This window comes from Triticum aestivum, chromosome 5A, assembly GCF_018294505.1.
Source record: "Triticum aestivum cultivar Chinese Spring chromosome 5A, IWGSC CS RefSeq v2.1, whole genome shotgun sequence".
NCBI lineage: Eukaryota > Viridiplantae > Streptophyta > Magnoliopsida > Poales > Poaceae > Triticum > Triticum aestivum.
This window is the reverse complement of record NC_057806.1, coordinates 601577008-601590205: the sequence shown is the minus strand read 5'-3', so window position 1 is coordinate 601590205 and position 13198 is coordinate 601577008. Positions and strand designations below refer to the sequence as shown.

Here is a 13198-nt window from a genome sequence, read left to right as displayed (position 1 = left end):
AGCTTATTACCCTCTGGACAGATCCAATGCAAGCTGAACCACAACTTTGTAGGCGAGCTTCCGCCGTCTGTTCTTTATCAGATACTGCTTCAAAGTGCCTCCAGCGAGATACTCTACCACAACACAACATGCTCTAGCTGGCAAGTTGGCACGCGCACCGTTGTCATTGACTGGTATCTTGAGGTCGGTGGTCCCCATAGACGCACCAATAAACTGCAGAAGAGATTACGACATGTATTTGAGTAATCAATACTTTTCAAATAGCCCTAGGATAGTGAGCATGATACCAGTTACAAATTTTAATCCTGGACTAGAAGTTAATACTCAATAAGCTATCACCTTTACTACAAGAGAAAATATCACATATGAAGGACAGGATTGATGGAAGCTAAGTATGATTGGAAATATTCACCCTTGTAACGTTAGGATGGCTGAGCTTATGCCAAACAGCAACCTCCTGCTTAAATGATGTTCGTAAAGCAGTAGTTTCGGCTTCTGTGGCAAAACCATCTTCTCCCCAATCCAACAGCTTCACTGCAAACAATATGATGAAATTAATAGGGTGCCCGTATATTGCGTAACATTGTGAACAAAACAATCCCAAATTCCTAAAATGGTGAAGTGACACATTCATCATAGATTTTGAGTAAAAACTGGATATCTAATGATAGAAAATTATACACGCTGTTTTTGAAAATCAACAATAAGAATAGTTATAATCATGTAAAGTTTAAAAGATGCTACTGCTGGAATATGTGTACTGTAAATACAAGCATGTCAATTTTTATGAAGCTAGTAGAAAGAACAAATGAACAACATACATGCATGCATATAACTCAAGTGCTCAATGGAACAAAGTCTTCACTTTCTATTTTATGGAAACCTATAGAACTTAGGAAACTGAAGTGGGTCACAAAAAGATAAGCTTGGAAAGTAAGTCAAAGCAGACGGTACAAAGCAGCACAACTACGCTTCAGATAGCATGACATTTAGTTACAGAGACATATATCCACTATTGAGCAGGCTGCAGAAATGTTTACGAGCATATGCAAAAATTCAACACGGAAGAATTCATGTTCATTTGCAAAGGACTCAAAGGAAAGGAAATTGGTTGAAGGAAGCATCATAAATTAGTAGAAATTTAAATAAATCAATGTTGATAGTGATAAATTGCTAATTAGCAGGAAATCGATGTAGAGTGACATGTGAAATGAGGACTGCTGCCCAAAGGTGAAAAACCTCAGATGGACTGGCAGAGTAAGTAAATGTCCAGAAATGTAGTCAGGGAAAGGAATAACTTGATGGAGGAAAAAAGATGACACTATCTTGAAATTATTCATGAGCAAGAGCATCAATCTGGGCACACAAATATGCAGAAGGCCGGAAAACAGATGAATACATGGTCCAGCCCAAGCAATGTTCAAAATAATGATAAACAGCTAACAGACAGTCACCCAGTTCTTTTGTGAAACGGCTCTTCACGTGTTAAGATTTTTAAAAATCCAGATAAATATGTGTAGATGTGTAGAGTAGCAATATAAGCATGTAATGGTTTAACAGATCTTATGAATACATAGAGTGGATGCGGCAGCAAGGAGATTGTCCGACTACGTTATACTTACTAACTAGGAAGTATATATGTATTTGTCTGAATCCAACTATAAGAGATTCCTTGAAAAGTACAAGTGCAAAGCTTCTTGCATTCACAATAGGTTGGCCATCTAGCAAAATTTGCTCCTACCTTTTACAGTGCCTAAAAGCATAACTCAACTGTTTGCTAGTTATGTGAATATCCGATGTAAGGAAGGTAAAATATCGGCATAAGAAATAAAACATTAAACTGCATAATTCAGATGCAGCTTCTTGGGTACAAGAAAAGAACATAAACAGAATCGAAGGTGCACTAAAACACACTAGAAATGAATTTTGATGTGTGTCTGATAAAAACACGCGGGCCAAATTGTTGCGAAAATATACTAAGCATTGTGTGAGGCATAAAGAGTTACCATGAAGTTCAAGGATTAATTAACAGGGCGCACACGAATAACTGTCAAACTGCTAGACATCGCACTTTGGTAAACAACTATGCTTTAAGGCGCCCAATTCGAAATCGGGACGGGTTTAAAAGAGCATGCTACTGGATTAAACACGCCTAATCTCAAAACCTGTACCTATTGAAGGTTCTGAAACATTGGGGAAAGAGTGAACACAAATTACAGAGTCAATAAAAGTCAGCATGTATCATTCATCTCATAGAAGAGATTAGAGTAACTAATTGCTGGAATTTAGTCTATTTTGGACAGCCCAATAACTATTTCAGAAATTCCTAATAAATTCTAGAGGTCCATTTAGCCCATCTGTGCAAGGCAAGGGATACTATTAAAGTTTAGTCCCACATTGCCAGTTTAGTGGAAGTTAGACCTCCTTATAAGGGAGGTTCTTTCTCCACTTGTACGAGCATAAGAACAAGAGGGATATCCACGCGCGCTCCTCCTCCGCCGTCCGCCACGACGCGGCGCGGCGCGGGTTGCGGGAATGAGCCGAGCCGATGGCTAAATTTTTGCCACGCACTACGGGTATAGAAAGGTCACTTGGGAGGTGGAAAGTTTTTGCTGTAGTGGATATTGAATACGAACGCTGCACCCCTCGGTTGCTGTCTGTTCGTTTCATCTCTCTTGCACCTATAAAAGAGATGTCGCTCCTCTCAGAGAGACGCACCAGAATTTCTCCTTCCTCTCGCCACCGGTTCCAATCTCTGAGCTACTGCTGTCTTCCTCATCTCGGCTTGCGGCGTGCACCGCAGGTCGCGATAGTAGGCCTCCGAAACCGCACCTCTTTGAGTCCTGTACGGGAGAAGGGTGATAAGATTTTTGGGGAGCGCTCTGCGCGACTACTGACTGACTCCTTCGTCACGGACGCCCCGGACTCCAACGACTACTTCCCCGACGACGACTTCTTCCCCGACGTCGACAACCTCCTCGACGACATGGCTGGCGAGGACACCGACCCCAAGTCCAGTGCTACTGCTGCTGCTGTCCCGTATGTGTTGTTCTTCCTGTTAGATATCCTGCTACAGTTTCTCGTACTAATACTTGCCCTAAAATATGTTAGGTTCTACCTCATATATGCAACTAGTTCTACTGTCTGCTATAGATATGATAAGCTACGGTTCATATATGCAGAAGCTATTTTCCTTCTCTCTGTCAGAACGCATGACTTGTTATATCTTTACTATATTAGTCATGCTTTATCTAGTATTTCTGTTAATAAAATCATCCGGTAAATTGCTCATATTTCCAACACTAATTATCCCAAAACCTGCAAACTTGTGCTTGCTTTGTGTGAATAAATACTTGTCATGAGTCATGACTCATGACCTATATACATATGTGTTTTTAACCCCCTAAAATATAATCATGTGTGTAATTCGACCAGATGAATACATAAGAGGGCATAGGACCATGCATATATAAAGAACAATCAAGCAACATGAGTTCACGGTTTCCAGCCGATTTGAGGTAGCTACCTGCGACTTGCTGGCCATCATAGGTGCCACGGTAGACGGTGCCATATGTGCCCTGGGCGATGACATGCCGGATCTCGAGCTTAGCAAGGTCAATCTCCCAGTCCGCCTTGGGTCCCTGGGACTTGATGTTGGTCTTGCCCCATTTCTTGTTGAGCTGCTGCTCGAGCTGGATGTCGAGGCTGGTGAGGTCGATCTTGTCGGCTCGCACGTAGTCGCTGCTCCCCAGGCTGCCGGTCCTCTTGAATTTCACCTCGGGCATATCACCGGCGCTGGACGCCATCTTTGCAGGCAGCCAAAAATAGAAATCTTGATTCTTGAGGAACTGCGCCGCAAGCCCAACAACTAGAATTTTTTAGAGCATCTTCAACAGGCGCGCTAAACAGGCACCGCGTTCTAAATATACCCACTTTAGCATGCGCGCAACCCGGCGGATGGTTTCAGCGGGCGCGCAATAACCGCGCGCGCGGTATAACCAGTTGGGCGCGCGGCAGGAAGCGGTACCTCGCGCGGTGTGTTTGCGGCGCCCGCTTCCGCGCGCGGCACACTCGACGCTCGCGCTGCGCTCTTCTTCTCCCCCTCCAAAGCCCCGCGTGCGCCGGCGCCGGCGACCCGCATCCATGGACGCACGTGCCGGCACCCCGCTCACCCCGTCCTATAGCCACGACCCCCACGCCCCCGCCGCCGCCGCCACAAACCCTAGCCCGGGTGGCGTTGGCCTCGCTGAAAGGATCGAGAAGAGGTGTCTAGAGGGGGGTGATTAGACTCTAAGTGCCAAAAGTTGCAGTTTTTAATATTCTTAAGTTTAAGTGGAGTTTAAGCACAAGTTTAACAAACACAATACATATCAAGCAAGTATGCAATGAGTATATGAGCAGTGGAAAGTAAATCATGCAACTTGGAAGAATGCAAAAAGAGAAGGGTTTGGAGTATTCAAACACAATTGGAGACACGGATGTTTTTGTCGTGGTTCCGATAGGTGGTGCTATCGTACATCCACGTTGATGGAGACTTCAACCCACGGAGGGTAACAGTCGCGCGAGTCCACGGAGGGCTCCACCCATGAAGGGTCCACGAAAAAGCAACCTTGTCTATTCCATCACGGCCGTCGCCCACGAAGGACTTGCCTCACTAGCGGTAGATCTTCACGAAGTAGGCGATCTCCTTGCTCTTACAAACTCCTTGGTTCAACTCCACAATCTTGTTGGAGGCTCCCAAGTGACACCTAGCCAATCTAGGAGACACCACTCTCCAAGAAGTAACAAATGGTGCGTTGATGATAAACTCCTTGCTCTTGTGCTTCAAATAATAGTCTCCCCAACACTCAACTCTCTCTCACAGGATTTGGATTTGGTGGAAAGAAGATTTGAGTGGAAAGCAACTTGGGGAAGGCTAGAGATCAAGATTCATATGGTTAGAATGGAATATCTTGACCTCAACACAAGTGTAGGTGGTTCTCTCTCAAAAAATGTGTATTGGAAGTGTAGGTATGTTCTGATGGCTCTCTCCACTAATGAAGAGTGGGTGGAGGGGTATATATAGCCTCCACACAAAATCTAACCGTTACACACAATTTGCCAAACTCGGTGGGACCGAATGGTTAAACTCGGTCGGACCGATTCAGCAAACCTAGTGACCGTTAGGATTTTCGGTGGGACTGAGATGCAACTCGGTAGGACCGATATGGTTAGGGTTAGGGCATAACATAATCTTGGTGTGACCGATTACACAAACTCGGTGGGACCGATTTTGGTAATAAGCTAATCAGAGAGTTGGTCAGGCAAACTCGGTGAGACCGATTACACGAACTCGGTGGGACCGATTTTGGTAATAAGCTAACCAGAGGGTTTGCATTGTAATCTCGGTAGTACCGATTGCTCAAACTCGGTGAGACCGATTTTGGTAATGGACATACACAGAGAGATTACAATCCCTTCTCGGTGAGACCGAGATCCCTATCGGTGAAACCGATTTGCTAGGGTTCGTGGCAGTGGCTATGGCATCTGAAACTCGGTGGCGCCGGATAGATAGAATCAGTGGGGCCGAGTTTAACTTTTGGTTTAGGTCATATGTGGATGTGGGAAGGTAGTTGAGGGTTTTGGAGCATATCACTAAGCACTTTGAGCAAGCAAGCCATTAAGCAATACCTCATCCCCTCTTGATAGTATTGGCTTTTCCTATAGACTCAATGTGATCTTGGATCACTAAAATAGAAAATGTAGAGTCTTGATCTTGAAGCTTGAGCCAATCCTTTGTCCTTAGCATCTTGAAGGGGTTCCACATCCTCTAGTCCATGCCACTTCATTGTTGAACTTATCTGAAACATACTAGGTAAAAGTGTTAGTCCAACAAGAGATATGTTGACATTAATTACCAAAACCACCCAGGGAGCACTTGTGCTTTAAATCTCCCCCTTTTTGGTAATTGATGACAACATACATCAAAGCTTTAGATAAAGATATAGAGAATAGCAAGTAAAGCTTTGGAAAGACATGTAACATGCATAGGCTCCCCCTACATGTATGCAATCATGTGAATATTGAATATAGGAGCATGTGAATGCGTAAACATGACAGAGTAAGCAATGTGTTACATGTATCTTGGCTATATGCATCAGAGCAAATGATGTGAATGTGAGAAATGTACCTTCATGCTCATGAGTCCTTCTTGCAAACAGTATGTACATCAGCAAGAACTTCTCATTCACTTGACTGTGATGCATATACTTACCTTGTGGTCTTGAGTTGGCTTAGGATGGGATGAACCTGCGCAAACAAGGTTAAATAACACATATACACCTACTGACCAGAGCAAGCAAGAGAAACCACAAGAGAACCAAGACTGGAATGACACGTAGAGTGAGTACTAAGTACCACATTGGATATAGACATGTCCCCAAAGGTAAAGATATGCAATAAAATCAAAGATTTCCTTCCCTTAGATGTCTTGCTCCCCCTGAATCTGCATGGAATATTGGGAGAAGATAGGGAACAGAAAATCATAGCAACAAAAAAAAGAAACAACAGAGCTTGAGCTAAAGCAAGCAACCAACCATGTCTTTCCCCTCTTAAAGACATGTGACATCTCTCCTCTTGAACACCAAGCATCTGGGGTCTTTGATGATATTACTTTCTCCTAGTTGAGAAACTCTCTCCCCTGAGTATTCTCTCTTTCTCCCCTATAGGAAGGATTAAGCTTTGATGTGATCTCTCTCTCCCCCTTAGACATCAATTTCCAAGAAGGGCTCTTCTGGACATGTGATACAAATGGGTTGGTCCTTGAGTCACAGAGCAAAGCAGCATGTCTAATATGATGCTGGTAGAGGACAAGAATCATTGAGTGGAGCTGGAGCAAACATAAATCAGGAATAAGTGACAAGTTGGTTTTCCTGTGATGGAATCGGTGACTCCGAGTTGTGTGCTTCGGTTGCACCGAAAGATTTCAGTTGGGCCGAAGAGAACAAACCGGTGTGACCGAGTTCATCAGAGTGAAACCACTTGTCACCTCATCTCACTAGACAAGTAAGATCCCACAAGGATATGCAAGGAATTTACTGAAAGATTTGCAATGAATTGGATGCAGAATGTGCAAAACAAAAAGGAAAGAAAAGAAACTAAAAGTTCTAGATGAAGTTTTTTTTGAAAGGGGAAACAAATATGCAAATGCAAAATCACGGAGAAACACCAGAGAACTTCATCTAGAAATGGTCGGTGACAAAGTCACCTATGTTAGAGTATATTGACTTAGGAGTCAAGTGAGATCACTTGATCATAGGTCATACTCATCGTTTAAGCTCAAAATGGGGTTACCATTTTTCGTTTAAGCATCTTGATGTATTCATATCTTGTCGAGTTGCTTTGGCTCATGATTTGGGGTAAAGTTTCTCTAAGATGGAATAACATACCTTGGGTGGTGGTGTTGATCTTGATCATGTAGTTGAACTTGTGTGGGTTGCTCAAAGTTGATGTAGTTCATCAAGAGTTGGGAGCACCACTTGGAGTTTAAGTTCATCTACCTACATGGGTTAGCTTTGCAAGGAAGAGCACTTGTGTATCCAACATGACAATCATGAGACTCAACATAGAATTTGCCAAAGGATATGTTTGAATGGTTTCGTGCTTCCTTGTCTTCAACCACCATTGTGTAGAGACTTGGTGATGTAGAGATTGCTAAAGATGTGAGTGAGTTGCAATCTCATAGATTTAGATTCAACCAAGTACCTACACGGGTTAGATACCATGCAAGGTACAAATATATCCAAGACATATGAATAGCATCATAAGAGAAATATCGAGGATTAGTCATAGGCTCATGCCCTGCATGTATCAAATGGAGTTCCTACTCCAAGTTTGAAGCATCAATGATGCCCAATTCACCTCTCAACCCACAAAACACTTTCTCATCAAGTGGTTTAGTGAATATATCCGCCAATTGCTTATCGGTGCGAACATGCTTAAGGTTAATGTCCCCTTTTGCAACATGATCTCAAATGAAATGATGACGAACTTCAATATGCTTAGTTCGAGAATGTTGCACAGGATTGTGAGAAATCTTAATAGCACTTTCATTGTCACATAGCAATGGAACATGTTTCACATATATCCCATAATCTTTAAGAGTTTGGGTCATCCAAAGTAATTGAGCACAACATGAACCAGCGGCAATGTATTCCGCTTCGGCGGTGGATAAGGATACCGAGTTTTGTTTCTTGGAAGACCAAGACACAAGAGATCTACCAAGGAATTGACAAGTACCCAAAGTGGATTTTCTATCAACCTTGTCTCCGGCATAGTCCGAATCGGAGTAGCCAACAAGATGAAAAGAGGACCTCTTTGGATACCAAATGCCAAAATCTGGTGTATGGATTAGGTACCTCACTATCCTTTTCACAGCCTTAAGATGACACTCTTTAGGAGCAGCTTGATATCGTGCACACATGCACACACTTAGCATAATATCGGGATGGGAGGCACATAGATATAACAATGAACCAATCATAGAGCGATAAACCTTTTGATCAACCGGTTCACCATCTTTGGCCAAATCAAGATGTCCACTAGTAGGCATGGGTGTAGTCATATCTTTGCATTCTTGCATATTGAACTTCTTGAATAAGTCCTTGGTGTACTTCGTTTGAGAGACAAAGGTACCTTCCTTAGTTTGCTTGATTTGCAAACCGAGAAAGAATTTGAGTTCACTCATCATAGACATCTCAAACTTCTCCGACATTAGCTTTCCAAACTTCTCACTAAAATGAGGGTTAGTTGAACCAAATATGATATCATCAACATAAATTTGGCACACAAATAGTTCTCCATTAACCGTTTTAGTAAAAAGAGTAGAATCAATTTTATCAATTTCAAAGCCTTTTTAAATAAGGAACTTGGTCAAGCATTTATACCATGCTCTAGGAGCTTGTTTAAGACCATAAAGGGCTTTGTGAAGTTTGTAAACATGATTAGGTTTCTTAGGATTGCCGAAGCCGGAAGGTTGCTTAACATAGACTTCCTCCTCAATTTTTCCATTTAGAAAAGCACTTTCAATGTCCATTTGGTACAAGGTGATATCATGGTGATTAGCATAAGCAAGTAAGATGCGAATGGACTCAAGTCTAGCAACGGAAGCATATGTCTCACCATAGTCCATACCTTCAACTTGTGTGTAGCCTTGGGCGACGAGACGTGCTTTGTTGCGAACCACTTGTCCATCTTCATCTTGCTTGTTGTGAAACACCCATTTGGTGAAGGAAATATGCCCTAGAGGCAATAATAAAGTTATTATTTATTTCCTTATATCATGATAAATGTTTATTATTCATGCTAGAATTGTATTAACCGGAAACATAATACATGTGTGAATACATAGACAAACAGAGTGTCACTAGTATGCCTCTACTTGACTAGCTCGTTAATCAAAGATGGTTATGTTTCCTAACCATGGACAAAAGAGTTGTTATTTGATTAACGAGATCACATCATTAGTTGAATGATCTGATTGACTTGACCCATTCCATTAGCTTAGCACCTGATCGTTTAGTATGTTGCTATTGCTTTTCTTCATGACATATACATGTTCCTATAACTATGAGATTATGCAACTCCCGTTTACCGGAGGAACACTTTGTGTGCTACCAAACGTCACAACGTAAAAGGGTGATTATAAAGGAGCTCTACAGGTGTCTACAAAGGTAGATGTTGGGTTGGCGTATTTCGAGATTAGGATTTGTCACTCCGATTGTCGGAGAGGTATCTCTGGGGCCCTCTCGGTAATGCACATCACATAAGCCTTGCAAGCATTGCAACTAATGAGTTGGTTGCGGGATGATGTATTACAAAACGAGTAAAGAGACTTGCCGGTAACGAGATTGAACTAGGTATTGGATACCGACGATCGAATCTCGGGAAAGTAGCATACCGATGACAAAGGGAACAACGTATGTTGTTATGCGGTCTGACCGATAAAGATCTTCGTAGAATATGTAGGAGCCAATATGGGCATCCAGGTCCCGCTATTGGTTATTGACCGGAGAAGTGTCTCAGTCATGTCTACATTGTTCTCAAACCGTAGGGTCCGCACGCTTAACGTTACGATGATAGTTATTATGAGTTTATGCATTTTGATGTACCGAAGGTTGTTCGGAGTCCCGGATGTGATCACGGACATGACGAGGAGTCTCGAAAGGGTCGAGACATAAAGATTGATATATTGGAAGCCTATGTTTGGATATCGGAAGTGTTCCGGGTGAAATCGGGATTTTACCGGAGTACCGGGAGGTTACCGGAACCCCCCGGGAGCTAAATGGGCCTTAGTGGGCTTTAGTGGAAAGGAGAAAGGGGCAGCCCTAGGTGGCCGCGCGCCTCCCCCCTCCCCTAGTCCTATTAGGACTAGGAGAGGTGGCCGGCCCCCCTCTCTCTCTTTCCCCCCCTTGAGGATTCCTATTCCAACTAGGATTGGGGGGGGGGGGAATCCTACTCCCAGAGGGAGTAGGACTCCTCCTAGCGCGCCCCAAGGCTGGCCGCACCTCTCCCCCCTTGCTCCTTTATATACAGGGGCAGGGGGCACCTCTAGACAGACAATTGATCCCCGTGATCGTTCCATAGCCGTGTGCGGTGCCCCCTGCCACCATATTCCACCTCGACCATATTGTAGCGGTGCTTAGGCGAAGCCCTGCGATAGTAGAACATCAAGATCGTCACCACGCCGTCGTGCTGACGGAACTCTTCCCCGACGCTTTGCTGGATCGGAGCCCGGGGATCGTCATCGAGCTGTACGTGTGCTAAGAACTCGGAGGTGCCGGAGTAACGGTGCTTGGATCGGTCGGATCGGGAAAACGTACGACTACTTCCTCTACGTTGTGTGATCGCTTCCGCAGTCGGTCTGCGTTGGTACGTAGACAACACTCTCCCCTCTTGTTGCTTTGCATCACCATGATCTTGCGTGTGCGTAGGAATTTTTTTGAAATTACTACGTTCCCCAACAGTGGCATCCGAGCCTAGGTTTTATGGTTTGATGTTATTTGCATGAGTAGAACACAAGTGAGTTGTGGGTGATATAAGTCATACTGCCTACCAGCATGTCATACTTTGGTTCGGCGGTATTGTTGGACGAGACGACCCGGACCAACATTACGCGTACGCTTACGCGAGACCGGTTTCCCCGACGTGCTTTGCACACAGGTGGCTTGCGGGCGACTGTCTCTCCAACTTTAGTTGAACCAAGTGTGGCTACGCCCGGTCCTTGCGAAGGTTAAAACGGAGTCTATTTGACAAACTATCGTTGTGGTTTTGATGCGTAGGTGAGATTGGTTCTTGCTTAAGCCCGTAGCAGCCACGTAAAACTTGCAACAACAAAGTAGAGGACGTCTAACTTGTTTTTGCAGGGCATGTTGTGATGTGATATGGTCAAGGCATGATGCTGAATTTTATTGTATGAGATGATCATGTTTTGTAACCGAGTTATCGGCAACTGGCAGGAGCCATATGGTTGTCGCTTTATTGTATGCAATGCAATCGCGATGTAATGCTTTACTTTATTACTAAACGGTAGTGATAGTCGTGGAAGCATAAGATTGGCGAGACGACAACGATGCTACGATGGAGATCAAGGTGTCGCACCGGTGACGATGGTGATCACAACGGTGTTGGGGAACGTAGCATAAATTCAAAATTTTCCTACGTGTCACCAAGATCTATCTATGGAGTCATCTAGTAACGAGGGAGGAGTGGATCTACATACCCTTGTAGATCGCGCGCGGAAGCGTTCAAGAGAACGGGGTTGATGGAGTCGTACTCGTCGTGATCCAAATCACCGATGATCCTAGCGCCGAACGGACGGCACCTCCGCGTTCAACACACGTACGGAGCAGCAACGTCTCCTCCTTCTTGATCCAGCAAGGGGGAAGGAGAGGTTGATGGAGATCCAGCAGCACGACGACGTGATGGTGGAAGTAGCGGGATTCCAACAGGGCTTCGCCAAGCGCTGTGGGAGGAGGGAGATGTGTCATGGGAGGGAGAGGGAGGCGCCAGGGCTTAGGTATGGTTGCCCTCCCTTCCCCCCACTATATATAGGGCCAAGGGAGAGGGGGAGGGCGCAGCCTTGCCCCTTCCTCCAAGGAAGGGTGCGGCCAAGGGGGGGAGGAGTCCATCCTCCCCAAGGCACATCGGAGGTGCCTTCCCCTTTTAGGACTCTTCCTCTCCCTTGATTCTTGGCGCATGGGCCTCTTGGGGCTGGTGCCCTTGGCCCATATAGGCCAAGGCGCACCCCCTACAGCCCATGTGCCCCCCCGGGGCAGGTGGCCCCACCCGGTGGACCCCCGGGACCCTTCCGGTGGTCCCGGTACAATACCGGTGACCCCGAAACTTGTCCCGATGGCCGAAATAGCACTTCCTATATATAATTCTTTACCTCCGGACCATTCCGGAACTCCTCGTGACGTCCGGAATCTCATCCGGGACTCCGAACAACTTTCGGGTTACCGCATACTAATATCTCTATAACCCTAGCATCACCGAACCTTAAGTGTGTAGACCCTACGGGTTCGGGAGACATGCAGACATGACCGAGATGACTCTCCGGTCAATAACCAACAGCGGGATCTGGATAGACATGTTGGCTCCCACATGTTCCACGATGATCTCATCGGATGAACCACGATGTCAAGGACTTAATCAATCTCGTATACAATTCCCTTTGTCTAACGGTATTGTACTTGCCCGAGATTCGATCGTCGGTATACCGATACCTTGTTCAATCTCGTTACCGGCAAGTCTCTTTACTCGTTCCGTAACACATCATCCTGTGATCAACCCCTTGGTCACATTGTGCACATTCTGATGATGTCCTACCGAGTGGGCCCAGAGATACCTCTCCGTTTACACGGAGTGACAAATCCCAGTCTCGATTCGTGCCAACCCAACAGACACTTTCGGAGATACCTGTAATGCACCTTTATAGCCACCCAGTTACGTTGTGACGTTTGGTACAGCCAAAGCATTCCTACGGTATCCGGGAGTTGCACAATCTCATGGTCTAAGGAAAAGATACTTGACATTAGAAAAGCTTTAGCATACGAACTACACGATCTTTGTGCTAGGCTTAGGATTGGGTCTTGTCCATCACATCATTCTCCTAATGATGTGATCCCGTTATCAACGACATCCAATGTCCATGGTTAGG

The 13198-nt window shown here is 44.8% G+C and overlaps 1 protein-coding gene across 1 annotated transcript; it reads right to left on the bottom strand.

Moving 5' to 3' along the window:
- On the bottom strand, positions 1-3863 carry LOC123107894 (serine/threonine-protein kinase STY13). Its single transcript, XM_044529790.1, has 3 exons — positions 3527-3863; positions 413-534; positions 1-213 (listed from the first exon to the last, which is right to left on the bottom strand). Exons 1-3 carry the CDS (start codon positions 3804-3806, stop codon positions 7-9), a joined length of 609 nt encoding a protein of 202 aa, XP_044385725.1. The 5' UTR covers positions 3807-3863; the 3' UTR covers positions 1-6.
- Between the last annotated feature and the right edge of the window lie 9335 nt (positions 3864-13198).